This window comes from Siniperca chuatsi, linkage group LG15 (assembly GCF_020085105.1).
Source record: "Siniperca chuatsi isolate FFG_IHB_CAS linkage group LG15, ASM2008510v1, whole genome shotgun sequence".
In the NCBI taxonomy this organism is placed as follows: domain Eukaryota; kingdom Metazoa; phylum Chordata; class Actinopteri; order Centrarchiformes; family Sinipercidae; genus Siniperca; species Siniperca chuatsi.
In genome coordinates this window covers 8,027,495-8,046,604 of record NC_058056.1, presented here as the reverse complement: position 1 = coordinate 8,046,604, position 19,110 = coordinate 8,027,495, and the positions used below count along the sequence as shown (strand labels likewise).

Genomic DNA, 19,110 nt, shown 5'->3' with positions numbered 1-19,110 from the left:
TTATCTCAGGGCATCTCTGTTTCTCCTCCTATCTCTGTCATGTTGGTTGTTTTTCCTCTTTTTCAGATTTCTTTACTTTTCAGTCTTCATTCAGTTTTTTTACTCCCCCGTCTTTTTTATGCTCATTCTCATGTCCTCTGAAACTCTGACAATACGATGTAAGTGTTGAATGTTTAGGACAACACATGATAAGATAATACAATACACTGCAATACAACTCTGGTAAAACTTGAAAGCAAATGTGTGAATATGTAAAAATTCTCATTTCTGAGTGCTTTGTAATCTGCACGGGTAAGCTGTATTACATCTGAAACTGAATTTGGAAGTTTGTGGTCTGCTGTTTAAAAAAAACAAAAAAAAAAAAAAAACAGCAAAGCAGTACAGAAATGAAGTACAGTAGCAGCAACAGAAGTGGAGCCTTATCAATTAATTGATAAACCTTTTTGTTGAATATGAGACCAGACATTCCTATAGATTAGTTCACATACTGCACATGAGGGTTAGATGCCCTTGTGTACTCCTCAAGTGCTGCATCAAGCTGTGTGTCATCTGTGTTTTGGATTCTGAGGGCTGCATTGTAACATCAAGTATTCTCACATAGGGGCTGACACAGAAGCAAATGAGGAAAGAGAGATGGAAAGGAGGCTGGCAGGGCTAAGTGTGTCAGTGGTTAACTGGCATTTTTCTCTTCTTTCTTTTCTGTCTCTCTCTCTCTGTCTGTCTTCCTCCCTCCCTTTCTCTCTGTCTCCTGGCCCTCAGGGCAGTCCATCTGTCTTCTCTCTCTCTCTGATCTTTCATTCACCATGACTAGAGCCTTCCAACAGCACACACACACACACACACACACACACACACACACACACACACACAGAGTCCCAGGCTGCTGGGGCAGCTGTGTGTAAGCACAGCTCTATCTCACATATCAGCTCATTGCAGCAAGAAAACCAATCCAAGACTCCCCAACACACATACATACACACACATACATACATACACACACATACTGCCCCTCTCCTCATAGCCCGCACTATAATCACATGTCACAATGGAATTCAAAATACACTCAGTTTTAAAACTTCTCTACCCTCTGATGACTTCTACACACAGCAGCAAATCTTTGGTCAATGTAGAGAGAGACTCCTCCTGTGGCCCACCACAGTGGAATCAATCCCTCTGAACTCATAGATTAGACCAGATGAAAGTAAGGAGCAGACTGCTGAGTGACATATTGGTGTCACCACTCCTTAAGCGACAGCAGAATTGCGGAACCTGATACGGGTCATATCAGGAAAATGGGAAATTCCAGTTTTGTACCTCAAAAAGAGTAATGGAGGGTCTCCTAGAGGGGAATTTTAAGACTGAAACACTCAGCCCTGATTTATCCAATTAGATGAGGAAAAACTGATGCGATGTCAACACGACAACATACAATAATTTTCTAATCATACAATACAAAATACAAAATTTCAGCTGTAAGAACTTGAATGTGCCATGTGACAATACTATAAGTAAATGTTTGAAGAATAAGACAGGTGATATTCTATATACATATTTTTATTGTCAAATCCCTTGAAAGAACAAAACAAACAATGAAGTGATCCTATAAACTTACTTACTACTAAAGGCTGATATATGTTATTCCTCTGTGCCATAGAGTTTTATTGTTGTCCAGAAGCTATTAAAACACATCAGTAAGCCACACTGTTGCACTGGGTGACATGTTCCTTCATTACTATGAATGTATGAATCCGCAGCTGAAAATAGTGCCCAGCTGTTTTAGGGAATTACTGAGACTTTAGAAAAAAATTAACCCATAGATTTGTGAGCCGTTTTTAAAGATTTACGTCCTAATTAGGAGTGCCACAGAAGATAAATCAGGAAATAAAGGAAGTATTGAGAGACGGACTAACGCATTGTTGGTTTTGGTCTTTTCATAGCATTTGTTAACAATAAGAAAATGCTCTAATTATAGGAAGTTCATGGCTTCATTAAATATGCATCAAGAAAAAAAAGAATATGTTTTTTTGTTTCGTTTTTTCTAAATTGGACCACAATAATTACAACCCAACTAAAAATATCTGTCACTTAAAACTCAACATTATATAATTTGTCAATAAAAACTAGTTACCCATTTATATAGACTGTGGGGCAATAAATAAATAAAATCAGCACAGATTGAAATTGGTCCTTAATGCTGCAGTGATTCAGTTTTCTATTCATGTGGACATGAATCTACTTAAAAAGTTTCAAGTATAATTTGTAGACCTTGTAAAGTGAAATTTAAAGTTGAATCAGAGTTCTTTGAGAAGAGCTACTGTGGACTGGTCAACCACTTTGGCCTAGCCTTGTCCCCTACAGCTGCTCTACCATCTGATAACACTGTGAGAGAGAGTTTGAGAGACATTTGTATGTGATAGGTGTTGGTGTGTGAGAGGGTGTACATGGTAGTTGGTGTTTAGTGTATGAGTGTGTGCGAAAGAGCAAGCTGTGGCCGTCCTCCATCTGCTCCTGGGTGATTGTGGTTCTGGGGAACAATGTTGGAGAGACACTAAGCTGCTACACACACAAACGAGTTCCAGCAAGTGTGTGTTTGTGTGCATGAATTTTCAAATGTATATCATCACTCCATTTACCCTTGTGTACTTCATGGTGTTTATGTTGCGTGTGTATATGTGTATAAATTTCACTTTCGGGATTAGAGCTATTGTTTGTGTGTGGGTGTGTGTGTGTGGGACATCCCCTCTAGTAGTTGATTGGCAGAGATAGCTGCACTGAGGCTGGGGTCAGCATATGGCTCAGTGTGATAGCGATGCTGTGTTTGTGTGTGTGTTTTCTGTGCGTGTGTGTGTCACTGCCTTTCCCTCTCTTTCACACTCTGTTCCCAGTGAAATGATGGCAGCTCTGGGCATGTAGCGCTATTATCCCCCATATCCACACACACACACACACACACACACACGCAACAAGAGCAGCCAAACGCCTAGCGGCCTGCCTGGCTTCTCTTTGCCAGCTCTCACAATAGAGCCTATTGTCCCAGTGAGGCTACAATCTGCTGTGTGTGACAAGGAGTGTGTGTTCCTCACCATGGTAGAAAGGTGAGGGCAAAACCTTACAAATTGAAGACATTTTGTTATTGCTGATGCTGAAATGGGGTCATGTTATCCTTAACCTCCTCTGAGCTCCACTACACCCATCAGCCATGGAAGGAGCACTTCGTTTGACATAAAAGAAAGCTGCACAGCTGCCTTCAGGTTGCATCCTGCTGCATTTGATAGAATTGTGCAATTAACAAATAAATGAGATAACTACAATTTCTGATGCAGGTGCATTAAAATTTTGGATCTTTCATAAAAATAAAAAAAATTTAGTTAATATAATTAAGAAACATAAATTGACATGAGACCACTACAGAGGAAATTGTCAACACATTGCATCTTTCGAAGTTAGAAATAAAGCTTCTGCATATTGTAAAATATGGATGAATATAAATATATTTTACCCATCTGTTCCTCAGCGTTCTATGAGCAACTATAATGGCAAAAAGCACTACACATTGAGTGGTATTTAATGCTTAAAAATACAATTAGGATTAGGTTAAGGGTCTGTGTATTAGGGGTTAAGGGTAAGGAAATGAATGTGTGTGTGTGTGTGTGTGTGTGTGTGTGTGTGTGTGTGTGTGTGTGTGTGTGTGTGTGTGTATGCATACAGAGGGGGAGGTGATTGTGGTTAATTGTTTCCCATCGGGTAGATAGAGGAAATGAAAAGAAAGGGTGAAGAGGAGGGGTCACAGCTAATCTCTTCCACTTCTCCTTAGGGAAATGTGTGTGTGAGCGTGTTTGTGTGTGTGTGAGATGCTTTCAGGATCTCATTCTGTTTCACAAGCACATTTTAGCACTATGATCTTTGACACTTTGGTGTATAATGAAATTATACAGTTAGTCTGCTATTATATGGATTTATGTTTGAATTATAGATCACTCTCATTTTTCATGTAGTTCAACATGGTTTTGCAAAAATCATTAAAAAAAATATCAATTAAAAAAATATTGCATGAGTTCTGCTTAACATTCACCTCAGCTGATTTAATGAAAGTGAATTTAAGCCCTTGTGGGTTTACAGTAAAGCGGGGTGTGTGAGGGCTGCTATAGTGTATGGTTGGGCAGAAAATCTACTGTATCATGTCTACTGGCTATTGATTACATTAATTAAAATATAAAACTACCAAAACACTTCAGTACATTGATTAAAGGTGTTTCGATATGTTATCAGCATTTCATCAACCCATAGACACAAATTTCAACTAGAAATATTCACACATAATAACACATGTAAATTGACAAAACAAACAAAAAATTAAGAAAACATCTTAATCAATTTGACAGCACATGCGCAACATTTAGAAAACACGCTGCAAAGACACAGATGCGCTGCAAATATACATAACCAAATACACAAACGGACTGCAAACACAAAACGACAACGGGAGTGTTTCCAGAGGACACTAAAAAGGTTTGTAACTCACACAGTCAGGTCCGTATCATCCGTTCATTGTTTTTCTTTTTCTCTGTAGGCTACTGTTTCTCCACTTTGCGCAATCTGAGCTGGAGCGTGCAACAACAAGCGTGTCCAAGCTGTGTTCAGCACTTTTTAGTGTCCTCTGGAAACATTTGTGTTGTCGTTTTGTGTATTTGCAGCGTGTTTCTGTATTTGGTTGCGTTGTGTGTTTTGCAATGCGTTTCTGTATTTGGTTGCGTTGTGTGTATTTGCAGCACATGTGTTGTCAAATTGATGAAGATGTTTTCTTAATTAGCTTGTGTTTTGTCTATTTGCATGTGTTTTCTGAAGTTGCAGTGCGTTTGCCCTTGTCGGCCACCGTACAATAGCCCAGGAGTGTGTTTTGCAGAAGCAAAAGGCATTGATGTTTCAACTCAAGTTACTCAAGTCTATTAGACATTCGCCGCCATGCACACATAGATGTCTGACTGGCACAAACCATAGATAGGTCTGAGACTGAATTATCAAAGAAAAAAGGGCAAATTGCGGCTTAGCGAGGAGTATTACTTTAGATATTACCCATGTTCTATCATGTTTTTTTGGTCTAATTTCCGAAATATATGATTCATGTAATGACTGAGCGTATCTTTGTGTGTGTGTGTGTGTGTGTGTGTGTGTGTGTGTGTGTGTGTGTGTGTGTGTGTGTGTGTGTGTGTGCACACGTACACACCTTGTCACAGAGAGCAGTGCAGACACATGAGTTGTAGCCATCAGTGGCTTGATCACACCTTGTTGGAGCAGACCCCCCTCTGACTGGTAAACAAGCTAATCTGTAGTGTGTGTGTGTGTGTGTGTGTGTGTGTGTGTGTGTGTGTGTGTGTGCGTGCGTGTAAATGCGTGAATGCATTTAGTGGCAGGGTGTGTGAATGTAAGTATTTATATGTGACAAGGTGTTTAAGATTCATGGTGGGATGTCGTGGATGACCAAGACCACGACAGAGTGCAGTACAGCAAACTGTGTGTCATCAGCTGCTATAGCCGTCTTCAATTTGGCCTTTAAAAGACAGAAAGAGGAGACTGGTCTTCACAGGCTGGGAGTAGGGATGTTAATAGATAATCGATTTATCACTGTTAAAAATTTGCGGAGAAGAAAAAAACATATTAACCAACAGCTGTGCCAAGTGTGACAGTATATATCCCAGCAGGTATTTTCAGTGTGACCAAATCATTGGGCACAAGTAATACTTAATTACCTGTTTACCTGTTACCTGATTATTTTCATTATCAATTAAAAAAAATTTGTCTGTAAAACTTGTGTCATCCAACCCATAGTCCAAACCCCAAAAATATTCAGTTCACTGTAATGTATGATTAGGAAAACCAGCAAATCATCACATTTAAGAACCTGGAACCATAAAATGTTTTCCGTTTGTGCTTAAAAAAGAGTTTCCAATTCATTTTCTGTCGATTTCACTACACAATTTGACGTCATTTGAGCTCTTATTTTTATATATATATATATATTTGGGGCATTGTCTTATTTTGACTTGTCCCAAGTTATTTTGAGTATAAAAGCATATTGACTACTTATAGAAAGTGGAAAGATGGGAAGCAAATTGTCCTTAACTTTTAATTTTATTTTTTTTTCCCTGTCACCTCTCATATCCATATTAAGCATTCATATGTGTGTGTATAAGGGTGTATGTATGTATGTGTGGAGGATGAATATTGTCTAAATGTTGTTAGAGCCTGCAGATAAGAACAGGATCCATCTCCTTAATCAGAGAATTATTATTATGGCCTCTGTGACCTTCACCAACACCCATGTTGTGTGTGTGCATGTGTGTGTTTGTGCACTTTGCTGTGTGTGTCCGTTAAATAAAGCTTGTAATTGCGCTGGCAGCTTTAGGGCTCCCCAGTGGTGACGGGGGCGCAGTGAGGGTCTGTGTGTATATGTGTGTGTGTGTGTGTGTGTACGCACGCACACACACATGTCAGAGGGTGAAATAGTGGGGTGACAAGGGGCCAATTAATGTATCACGTCTGTTTTTCTCCTCGGCCTCTGTTTCTGCATTGGTTTAAAGAGCAGATAAATAGGGGTAAATACGATTGTGGAAGTGTGTGTGCGGGGGTGTTTTTGTGTGTGTGTGTGTGTGTGTGTGTGTGGTTTCCGTGCACATCGGCCCCTAAGAATAAGTAGTGCATTAGACCAACCTATCTCTGTCCTCATCTTTGCCGTACGTGGACACACACACACTCTTAATGAAATCACAAAGCCTCCATATCATTGCTATCACAGAAAGATATAAACCCATTAGCTTGTTCCTTTGGGCATGGACACACACACACACACACACACACACACGCATGCACAGGTTTATCATTACACGCTGTAAAGCTTTTCCAATTGTATTATCCCTCTGATGTCCTTCTCTCTGTTGTCTGTTCCAATGCCTGGGGTGGAGAGGACAGATAGGGTGTGTGTTTGTGTGTGTGAGATGCAGAGTGAGATAGTGTGTGTGTGTGTGTGTGTGTGTGTGTTTCTTAGGAGAGGTATCTTGTAGACAAGCTTTAGAAAATGGACAGAAGTTGTGTTTTGCGCTTTTAATATCATTTCTAACCTTTTTTCACCTGAACCTTTTTACTTTGTCCTACTTCACACTGATGATCACTGAGATGTTGGTGATTCACACAACTGAATTATGGTGTGACTCGTTTACTTGTCTGACCAAAGGAAATGATTCATAAAAACTTCAAGGGGAAATCTGAATAGCAGTGAGTGAACACTGTCCAGAGAAAGCGGGACCCATCAATGTTGGCTCCTCTTACTCTCTTATCGCTTTGGTATGTTTAAATATAAAACAGACCGGCTGGGCTTGTGAACATGAGAGTACTGTCTACATTTAACTGATGAGGAACCATTTGGCGCCACATGCAGAGTTGCCTTGTCGTAGCTTTAAATTTGTCATCCTCAGGTTCCTTTTACTTTACTGCTTTCACCTGTAAAGCTAAGGTGTCCATTGATGTGATGTTTTGTCACTGCAACACCGATGGGTAAAGAATAAGGCTGGCAATATTCTAAATTGACTTCATCCTCTTACCAAGCTTATTCATCGCTGCCATTGAGCGCCATTGCTAGTGGAAAAACTAGCAAAACACATCATGAACATGAACACCATTCTGCTGCCGTATATACACTTTTCAAGTGTCTACTAATTAGCAACTGAAAATAGTCCCCAACAAATGCACTATTTGCTCCTTTTTGAGTAATGTTTGTTAAAAACAACAGTGCTCAGCTGTTTTTTGAGTTTACGTAGGCTTTTTAGAAAATGGAATTATAGATTTGTGGTTTTTAAAGATGTTTTACCTCCTCGGAAGGAATCAGTGGACAGGGTAGGGAAGTCAGAAAGTGCTGAGAAACTCACTAACACATTGTTGGTTTTGGTCGTTGCGTGGGATAGTAAGAAAAAAAGCTTGATAGTAAGAAAAATATACAATAATGCAAGACTTATTCTTTAAGTTGTTTAAGTTAAGTAGAGTTAAGTGTTTTAAAGTTGTTGTTTTTTTTTAAGTATCTGTTCACCAGCTGTTGCTACTTTTTCTGACTACTCAGTTCTTCTTCTGACAAACTCACTGTTACTGCTGCTGAAAGCTGACATCACTTTCTGCATATCTGTGGAATTTCTCACATAAAGGTTAAAAACTTCTGTAATATTCATCAGCAGTATAGTAAATTAATTATAAGCAGTAAAAGTTAGAAATGTCTTTACAACCAACACGTTTTTTCTGTTTGTTTGTTTGTTTGGGGAGGGGGAGAGTTGGGAGTTTTTCTTTAATAATCATTTGCGACACCAAGGCTGGTCGTATTGTTTGACAAGTAATGTTTGACATTATTTGCTCCGCTGCTTCACCAAGCAGCTCCACTTGAACAGTAGAGAGGACTCTCCCTTAAAGGCTATTGATCTGCTCTATCAGCATTGTAGCTGCTGTCAGTAAAGCCTTTTTTATAAATTAGGGATGGGAATTACGGCTCTTTGTGTGTGTTCACTTAAAGGAGCCGGCTCATAGAGCCGACTCGTTCGCGACCGACACATCACTATTATAAGTATAATGTCCATACATGTCAGTGACATGTAACTTGTATTCTCGGCTCTGGGATTCTACTGTTCTATATTTACATTGAGAGAACCTGCCGTATGGAAATTTTGAGATGTGTATTCCAGACAGAGAAAGTCAGGATACTGAATGAACAAATTTGGCAATTAAGGTACCACTGGGCATTTTCCAAATCGCTTACTTCACAGGAATATACCTCAGTTTATTTTATTTTTTTCCTACATTAATTGCATTGGATTGTGTTATTTTTTTTTTTTCTCTTTTCTTCACTGACGTCCTGCCCTAGTGAAAAAAAGCTCAAGAACAAAGTTATGTAAAAAATGTACTTTGTATGGAAGCCTGTGCAACTAGGAGTTCTGTCTCTTGTTCTCTATTGAGACCAACACAGCGGCACAGTTTTAATCCTCATTGGCAGTCGATCGGAATGGCTAAACACGCGTCATCCAGCCTGGTGAAGAGTCGTATTTATTGTTGGGTCAATGTTATTGATGTTAATATATATTGACATTTAAATAACATTTCCAAAAAATACTATGAACCCATTTTGATCTAAGGCTGCCACAAAAATCAGTGGCATTGAACGCTCTCAGTAACCCCATACACACATGTACAGCTACATATGCCATATTCTACGCACAGACAATCCTCCATACAAACATTGCCCCACACACACACACACACATCCCAGAGGTGGGCCCAGCTCCAAATGCGCTAACAAGCTCCCTTTCTCCTCCCCTCGCCTCCTCCAGTCTCCCTCAGTCTCAAGTGATCGCAGGAGTCGAACACTGCCACAATGAACTGCTCTGCGGGGAAGAGAGAGGGAGAGAAAAGGGCTGAAATGGAGAGAGCGAGAGAGAAAGAGCTAGAGAAGGCACAAACATTTCACTCTCTCCTCTCTTTTCAGCCACGTACAAGAAAATGAGTTTCTGACTTGACACAAAAGAGTCTTTTTATCCACCCCGTCTCTCCTCTGTCTTTCTCCTGTCTGCCTTTCTCTGCTCTGATTTCTCCTTTTTCTCCCTCACCAGCCTTTTTCCCTCTTTCTCCCTTGTAATTTTCTCTCTTTCTTTCCTTTTCTCTCTCCGAAAGAGAGATATTTTTCTGCTAATGACTTAATAAGAGGAGCCATCTGAAATTCAATTACAGTAGATTTCATAGTGACGACTGCCATTTGGAGGGAGGGAGGAGAGGAGAGGAGGGAGGAGGGATGAAGGCAGAGATGCGTGAACGCAAAGCAAGTCTTTTTTCTTTGACCTCTCACTGGTTTCTGCTTTTTGATTTGTAAAAATAATTTCAAGCAGCGATGCCGCACAAAATGCAAATGCACAAAATTGGATTGAAGTTAGGAAATAAAGTTAAGCAAACTACAGGAACACAGTTAAATAATAAGAATAAAGAAAATGTGATACTATCGAAAGCTCCAGAACTGCTGCTAAATGTCAGTTAGTGTTTCCAAGGTCAAGAATGAGCTTTCAGTCTCAAATAAATAAAATATTTGGTAGCTATAAAACAGTAAAAACGCAAGTATGAAAGATGTGGAGGTGACATTACTCAAAAATAAAAGCCAGATTAAAAAAAAGAAAGGTCTTTAATTCCTTTTAGAAAATGCCAAGTGAGCTAGCCAGTGTTTCGCAGTAAAAATGTTTTTGCCAGCAGCAACAGCAGTTTGCTTTGAATAAATAGAAGACGTGGGTAGATAGCATGAGCAGTGATATCTGCTGGCACCTGCATACTCCCTAAATCACAAATTGAATCAATAATGTGCTCTTTGGGAAGAGAAATGCAAGAAAGTAATGGCAATGACCAGTTAGCAGCAAGAGAAGACAAATAGAAATAAACACAGATACTGAAGATTAGCATTTAGTTCAGAAGAGCTTTATCCTCTTAGTTACCAAGATCAAAGAATGACAATATGATTGCATGCAAATTAAGCTTTTGCTTACCATATAAACAAGTTACCATGTTTACATGAGACAGTATTCTGAGGAAAATAATAATATCACAGGGTGTGTACTGGATATACATAATCTAATAAACTTGTTATTAAAGCCCCTGTACACCCATTGTCTACCCACACAGGTGATTTCACTTGTGTTTCCCGATTTGACTTCTTCTCAAGACTGTTACTTATTATTTACTATGAAGTGTGAAATGAATGCACTTTATAGTGCCCTGAAAAATTCCCATAATGGAACAAAAAAAAATGTCCATGGCATGCACACCATTCTTTGCTAACAATCCCACAATGCAATGTGTTGCATTTTATAGATAAAAAAAATTACACCCAACTGCAACCTGGCTAGAGGTCCAATTACCAACCAAAGTGATTGAAAACACCTATGTGGCCTTTAAGTATTCCAATATGAAGGTGATATTACTGCGCATCTAAAAGTTCTGCATCAAGAGTGCATCCATCTTTCTCCTCATGTTGCCTCTTCCTAGTGGGGAGCTGGTGTTTGTGACACAGTGACATAAGGCCACAGGCAGAAACCCATGCTGAGAGGAAGAAAGAGGGAGGGGGATATAGAGGAGGCAGATGGAGAAAGAATGAAGTAAAGAGATGTTCCTGTCATTTATCTCAGCAGTGGTACCATGCCTGTGTATTTATCTCTCTTTCTTCTCCTTGTTCTTTCTTTCGGTTTCCCCTGCCTCTGTAGACTTCTTTCTTTCCTGCAGGTGTCCTTTAACCCTTTTCACCTTCTCAGAAATGTACGAACAGTAGCATTTCATACGCCAGTGCATTTTCTACCAACCTGAGACTTTTCCTAGATGCTGCTTCACACAAACCACACAATATTATACACAATATAAAGGTAATTATGTGGTGTTTGCAGAAGTGTATAATAGCTCTCATTCCTAATTGCATTACATCCACACATCTCACCCCCAAAGGGGGAAGTGCGATGCAGGGGAGCAGGATGCAGGAAAAGAGGGAAATCACATAGAGACTTGGTGTGAGAGATACTGGCTTGACGCTCTGTTTGTGATTGCTGCTCTTCTCTCAGCTCCTCTCCGGGAGACAGACACACACTCACACACACTGCATCATGTTACTTAAATATCCTCCTTCCCCATCTCCTCCGCTGCCCTCCCCTCTCGCCTCCTCCATGACTCGCTGCAGGATTCTCACCCTTGTACCTCGCACCTTGCTATTTCCCCCCACCATTTTACTCTGTTCTCTTCCTCCCTCAGCATCTTGCTTTCTTTGCACCTCTTAACCTCCATCCCTCCCTCTCTCCCACCTTTTTTCCCTCTCTGACTAGTCCCCCCTCATTTCCTTGTCTTTGTCAGTATGATGTATGATTATATGATTTAAGCGGGTTTGAAAAGTATTTTTGAAACAATAGCTGCTATTTTTAGATCTTAAAGCCCCTTGAGTCCTGTGAAATCAAATATCATTCATTTCAGTAAAATGTTAGACAAACTGCGTCATCTGTCCAAAGTTTATTTAAGTTTCTTCCTCTCTGCTTTGCCCACTTTTTCCACTCATTCCCCCCATCTCTACACTCCTCCTTTCTCTTTAATTCTGCCAGTGCAGTCTGTCCCTCCTCTTTAAATGAGCCATATTGTTGTTATTATCATTGTCTCTAACTGGATCAGTTACCATTAGACCTGAATCTTTCTCCTTCTGAGGCCCATAGACCAGCTCAGTAACCCAATAGAAAACCCATGGGCGCTATTACAGATGGCCGACCCATTCACAACACACCCGCACACACACACACACACACACACACACACTAAGGTACAAACACAGAGATTTCATTCTGAAGATTCATTGGCCTAATCCCATCACACACTCAAACACAGGGACACATGCACTTACATACACACACTGTGCCTGTTCACAACCAATCTTATCAAATACAGACACACACACATACACACTCTGCTCTCATTGAAAATCCTTGGTTATTGGAGCTCACCGAGCAAATGATAATACTATTGGGAGATGATGGGACTGAGTTGTGTGTGTGTATGTCCAAGAGACTGTTAACAGCTGCATATGGCCGCCATTATGGTTGGATGTATGAGTAGGACTAAGGAAGAGAGGGTAAATGACATTCTCTCAATGAGGTTATCGCTAATAGATGGACAGTTGAAGTCCTGGTTTCCATTTACTCCGCTCTCTGCTGAATCCCTGCGCCTCTCTCTTTGAATTCATCGCTGAAGGCTGTAATAGCAGGTGATAAAAAGGTTTCTTTTTTTTCTTTTGGGGGGAGAGGGTCGCATTGTCAGTAGATTCATGTGGAAAACTAGGTATATGGAGTTAACTGGTGCCTGTGTTGCAAACAGTGTTTTCACCTGAAAAATGCTGTATTCATTTTATTTCATTATTTTATTTTATTCTTGTTTTTCGTCTTTTCTTCAGATTCTTCTTCTGCTCTATCGTGATTTAGTTCTGGGGTTTTTTTTGTTTGTTTTTGTTTTTTTGTTTTTTAAGAGACTAAGCAACCCTGCAACACTTCCAGCAATTTCTTATTGCACTTGTACAAATTTGGTAGATTAACAAGAGACAGAAGAAGTAGCTTTAAGCCATTTAAAGTGTGAATATCACCCTTTTTTTTCTGAAATATTTGGTTAAAGGTGTGTTAATTAATTTTGAAATGTGCAGTGAGACATCTGTGAATTTAAAATGTGAGTGAACTTAAAATTTAATGAAAGATAAATTAAACTAGTGAAACTTCAGGCCTGTTTAGTTTAGTAGACTTGTTTGTATGGAATGTGCAAAAAATTAAAACTGTACAAAATGCATAAGATATTCTAGTTAAATCTTACTTAAAAGCGCACTTCAGTGATTTAGTCTCCATAAAGTTGGGGGACTTATGATATACAGATTAAAAAAGAATACCAAAAATCTCTGCAACAGAGGCAGAGATATCCTGACTTTTAATCCTTGGTATGGGTCACGCTCCTAAAACACTGGTGTTGATTTTGTTGTTTGGTGGTGGTTTTCCTATCAAGATTCTTCCAGTGCAGCCACAGTAGAGGTTAACTGGAGAAAACCACATGTTTCAGGCTATATTTTTGGCCATGTTTTCTTATTTGATGGGGTAAATGTTTGTGTTGGATTTTATCCCCATCTTCTAAATATTTTCATCTTTTTGCTCCTCTTGTGTTCTGTTGGTATCTCTGTCTTTTGTATGACCTTGACCTTTGACTACAGCTATGAGGAGCGAGCCCGATACCTAGAAACCATCGTACAGCACCACCAGGAGCCAACCACATTTGAGGATTATGCAGCCCGAGTCTACAGTCCTGCTCCCTGCACGCACCTGCCCTCTGACACAGGTAACACGCAGCCTTTCACTCCGTGAAACATCCAGTAACCAGACAAATACTATACCACACCAACAGCTACGCCTGTCACTCAAAACCTCCGTGGCAGACTTTGAGGGAACTGGTGACTAAAACTGCTTGTTAACCAGTCAAAGTGGCCTAATCTGGACACAACTTTTCCTGCTACGTCTAGTTCCTTACCATAAATCTTTAGGAGAATGTAGAACTGAAGGCAAGTGACATTAAGACATACATTATAGAGAAACAAAATAAGGGTGCTCTGATTGATCGGCCACCAATCATTATCGGCCCATATTTGTTATAAATAGTTTGATCGGTGGTCTCTATAAATCAGAAGAGCTGATCAGATGACGCAATGTAGGTATATTAATGGCCGGCGACCCATTTTAGCAGAGAGAGCAGTTAACGTCTCCCTCTGCTAAAACTAAAGCAACAGTGAACACACCTGGTTGGTGCCGATGTCGTTCCGTACCACGTTGGTTTCTCTCGTTTCGAAAGGCTACGTCATTAACAACAAGCCTCGTCCACACGCGGCTCAGCTGCTGTCGTGAAAACGGAATCACAGGTGACAAAATCCAACACGGGAGTTATGGTTTTTTGGGCAACTTTATAAAACATACTGCTGACAGAGAAAGTCAAGAGAGCAGACACATACAGCCTGTCTGTCTCTGTATGATACAGCTAGAGAGAAACAGAAAGAGGCAGGCGGGGCAAACCGGTGCGTGTGCATTAATCAGACAGAGGTGTAGAGAAAAGAGAACTGAAGGGAAAAGCAAGGATTAAAGTAGTTTGTGAGTAAACACTAAAATAAGGTGGGAAGTTAAGTAGAATTTAAATGGTGAAATAAGAAATAACCTACTAGAAATAGAAATACCCAACCCAACGCCCTGACCTATCCTAGGTTCTAATTATAAAATGAGATATCAATCAATCAATCAAACTTTATTTGTATAGCTGATACTGACAGGAAAGCCTACACTTAAATTAGCTTTACATATTTTAGCTCTATTATTTTGGGATATTAATTTTTCCTGGATTTAATAACATAGATTAGTTCTCCAATGATTTACGCTAAAGAAATATAAGGATTTAATCCTAAAAACAAAGGCAAGTTAAATGACTCAACTATACTGCTTTTTCCCTTTTTAAGTACTATACAATAATGTTGGATTGTAAACGACCAACCCTCCAGCATCTCTTTCTGCCTTTTGAACTACAGAGCTGCCACACGCACACACACACACACACACACTGGCAGCTGATTCACAGTCTTGTATCTGATGAGTCCTGTTTTCTGTCCAAAGCTGTGCTCAGCCTTCTTCTGTCTCCAGAGCGCCTCTGAGGAATTAGCTGACATCTGATCAGCCATTGAGATGCCAGGCATGCACATGGGAGTTATATTCTAATGTATGACTCCTGTTATTTTTGTCTGTAATTGTCTGGTTAAGTGTAATTTAAAACAGTGGACTGTCCTTTGACTCACACATAATCAAATTATTCAGCGGGGCAGTTAGTTACAATAATGTAATTCTACAGCTAACACATTTTCTTTATAAAGAGGTATTATATCTAAAGCATAAAGGAACACAGCTGTGTGACATAGGCCTGTGTTAGTCACATATCAGTGTATTAATGTAACAGTTTGTAGGGAAACAGTGACGTGCTGTTTTACTTGGTTTCTTTACTGGTCAAGCAGAGGTGTGGCTGAGTGTTTGTCTAAATATGTGTATAATTGATTACTGTTGTTTTGCCAACTGCCCTTCATCTCGCCAGCTATTGTGTCAAAAATATGAATAACTCTACAATAATAATCAACCTTATTTTCCCCAAATGTTCATTCAGAATATTGTATGGTACTCAAATCCCCGTCAGAAGTAGTGTATTGCTCTTTATTTGGTTGTCAGTGTGTTGTTCAACCTCAAATGTCATTTCAGAACACAGGATAAAAAAAAAGCTAGTCAGATAATACGATATTAGGGCTTCTCATAGCCACAGTCCTTGCACTTCTCGGTTTGCCTAAGATATATGCAGACAGGTGACAAATTAAAGGAAAAACCTGAATAAATGAGTGGAGAGCCATAACAAATGCAGATGCTTCCACACAGGTGCACTGCATGGTACAATTAAGCAATTAAAAATGCTGAGCAGGCCCAGTTGATTCAGATTTTGTATCAAGATGGCAAGAGGAAAAGGTTCATTGTTGGGGCACGGATGCTCAGCTGACTAGAGTTTCAATAGGAACCAGTGGCTCAAGTGACATCTGCGTTTAGATCTATGGGAAAGACATCAGTAAATAGTCGACAGCGCACATTTGATGACACGTGATGCTCGTGCATTAGTGCGATATGTAAGGAGAAACAGAGGAGCAACTCTTCCTCAGGTGACTGAGAATGTCAATGCAGGACGTGATCAATACAAATCAATACAAAGCTGTTGTGAGTGATCGTGGTGGCACGTGTTGGCCCAACACCTTACTAAGACACTTTATGTTGGTTTTTCCTTTAATTCGTCATCCATCTCTATGTGGATCATCTAACATGCGTATCATGTCCAACGTTCAGTATTCAGATAGTGTTTTTGACAAAATCTAGACATAAAATCCTGTGCTCTGAAATAAACCTTGCTCAAATTACTGCCCCCTCCCCATCCCTCTCTCTCTCTCTCTCTCTCTCTCTCTCTCTCTCTCTCTCTCTCTCTCTCCCCACTTCCCTCCCTATATTAACTTACAGGTTCCCCTCCCTTAACAGCAAAATGATCAAACATTCTTCTCTCTTTCTGTTTTTATTTTAATTTCACCTATTTTGTTCATTTATTTGATGTTTTATTTTTTTTCTGATTTTATTTTGTTTAATTTGCTTTTCCCTTTTATTTTTTCATTTTATTTTTGTTTATGTATTTTTTCTTTTTGTTTTTTCTTTTGTCTCCCCCCTCCCCCCCTTTAGATCGTAATGTCTCACTTGCCTATAGCTAAAAGGTAAGCCTGGTCACATGATTGACACGCCCTGTTCTGATTGGCTCTTCCTACTGACATTTCAGCCTAACCTATGCTCTCCTCCACCATATTGTGTTTTCTCAATTTTTCTCCCGTCTGTTTTCTCCTCTGTGTTTTCCACAGTTTAAGCAGGTCTGCATGTGTTTATAGTGCTATACTATTTAAAAGGAAGTGTCATTTTCAGCTCATCTATGGCTGTAGTTTGGTATTACTAATTATGGTTTGCTAATTATCAGAGTGTGTAGTAGCAGGGCATGAGATTTTTCTTTTTTCTTTTTTTGAGCTCAAAAATGAGCTCTGTTTCATCTTGAAACACAGTGTAATGTCATTTCAACTGATAACTGGCCCACAAGGAGTGGACCTGTTGAATGGATCTAAATCTGCCCTTTATTTATTTATTTTGCCCTGATTATTTTAATCCTGCATTCGCTGTTTTTTGGTTGGTTTTGGACACTTGGGAGCAGCAGAAAAGCTTTAAACAAAACACTGACATATTATCACCTTATAAGGTTGTTATGGCGAACATGTTAGCAAACAGTTGCCTATTTACACATCTAGCAGATAAACATTAGCAATCATCTGGAGTTGTGTTTGTGTCCACCTGATAAATGTAAGTCCAATATTTACTCTCGTTTTAGCTCTGTTTTGGTCTCCACCAACTCCTGAGGGAAATGTCTGCCTCTTTAGCTGTTAAATGCCCCACTATGTTCACTAGCTTGTCGCTAACCTTGTCTGTCTACTGTTTGCTGCAAGGAAGCCAAATCGTTGAGCCAAAACAAGTTGTGTGCCATAAAACCAAAACAACGAGCTGATAAAATCTAAAATGCTCTGTAGTGCTAAGGGGAACTGCAGAGTTGGATGAGAATTCTCTGTAGGTTCATCACTACGCGCCGTCCCTTTTACATTACACATAGTCATTTGATCTGTTGTTGATATAAAAATATTGATTAGTGCAGCTTTAAGCTCAGTGGCTGTAGTCACCTAACTGTTGGCCCCACCCACAGCTAAGGGTATATACAATAGCCAAAAACATACTGACTCTAAAAGACATTTAAGCAAACCTGACGAATTAAGGCATCACCGAACAGATGCAGACGTTCTTCCCATTTTTTCAGCATGAAAACAGCACATAGCGACTTTAATAGGTATAAGGCTAACTAAATCACACATAAAATAGGTTTGTACAAATTATTTTTTAAACTCTTATGTAGCTCAATTTGAACTGTCATTTACATCCTCTGAGATTTTAATTCCATTTTCCTCATGCATGCTAACAGGCTTTAGCTTTTATGTTTGTCTGACTGACTCAGGAGGATTCAGCCAGTTTATTTAACACCGTGTGTGACTTTTATTCCATAAGCACTAGATCTGCTTCATACCAAACTACACTCAGCGGCATGATGAAAGTGAAACATCCTTTTTCTAACGATGTGAGGTCTCTGCTCTTTTGTCTGTTCGCTCACTCAGTAATTTTTCTGTTTGTTCTGTTAACCTGCGCTGTCACACTGACCTGGTGCAACTTTACCTCTGACCTTTTGTATGCTCCTCTCTTCCTGGTTTTGATATGATGCAGTACTGTAGCACTGTGCGCATGCGCGCACACACACGCACACACACACACACACACTGACACATACTTTAAAATGGGTAAGCATATCTAATGTAGGTCCACACACATTGTCTGAATGTATAACTTTAAACTAAGTTGTGTTTCTTCTTCAGTAGAGTTGTTTAATTGTTCATTTGAAATAAGTAACTTAGTGGTGGGATTATGCAACATTAAGCATAAAAATAATGCAGTTCAAATGTTCTCTGTCACCATATATGAATGTGTACATGTTGTGTACAGTGCTTTGTGTGTTGTTGTGTCTGTTATGTCTTTCCATTGTGTCTGTTTAATGTATTGGACTGTTTTTCTCTTTAACCGTGTGGCAACTTTGTTTTTATTCATTTATTTATCATTTATTCTATTTTCTTTCTTTTCTCTGACCATCCCTCCTTCACTCTTCTGAATTGCTCCTTTGCCCTCCCCTCTTTTTATGCCTTCTCCTGTTTATTTAATTTTCCTCCCTTTCCCTATATTTTATTTATCATCCTTTCTGGTATTCCATTCTTTCCTGTATCCTCCTTCCTTCCACCTTCTCACCTCTTTTTGGCCCTCCTCTCCTTTCCTTTCCTTTCCCTTCCCTTATTTTCCTCACCTCTCC

The 19,110-nt window shown here is 39.6% G+C and overlaps 1 protein-coding gene across 1 annotated transcript in view; it reads left to right on the top strand.

Annotated features, from left to right (window-relative positions):
• ralgapa1 (Ral GTPase activating protein catalytic subunit alpha 1) overlaps positions 1 to 19,110 on the top strand; it is a 74,498-nt gene that overhangs the window by 50,526 nt on the left and 4,862 nt on the right. Inside the window, 1 exon segment of the mRNA XM_044166560.1 lies at positions 13,778 to 13,902. Coding sequence (XP_044022495.1) covers positions 13,778 to 13,902 — 125 coding nt within the window.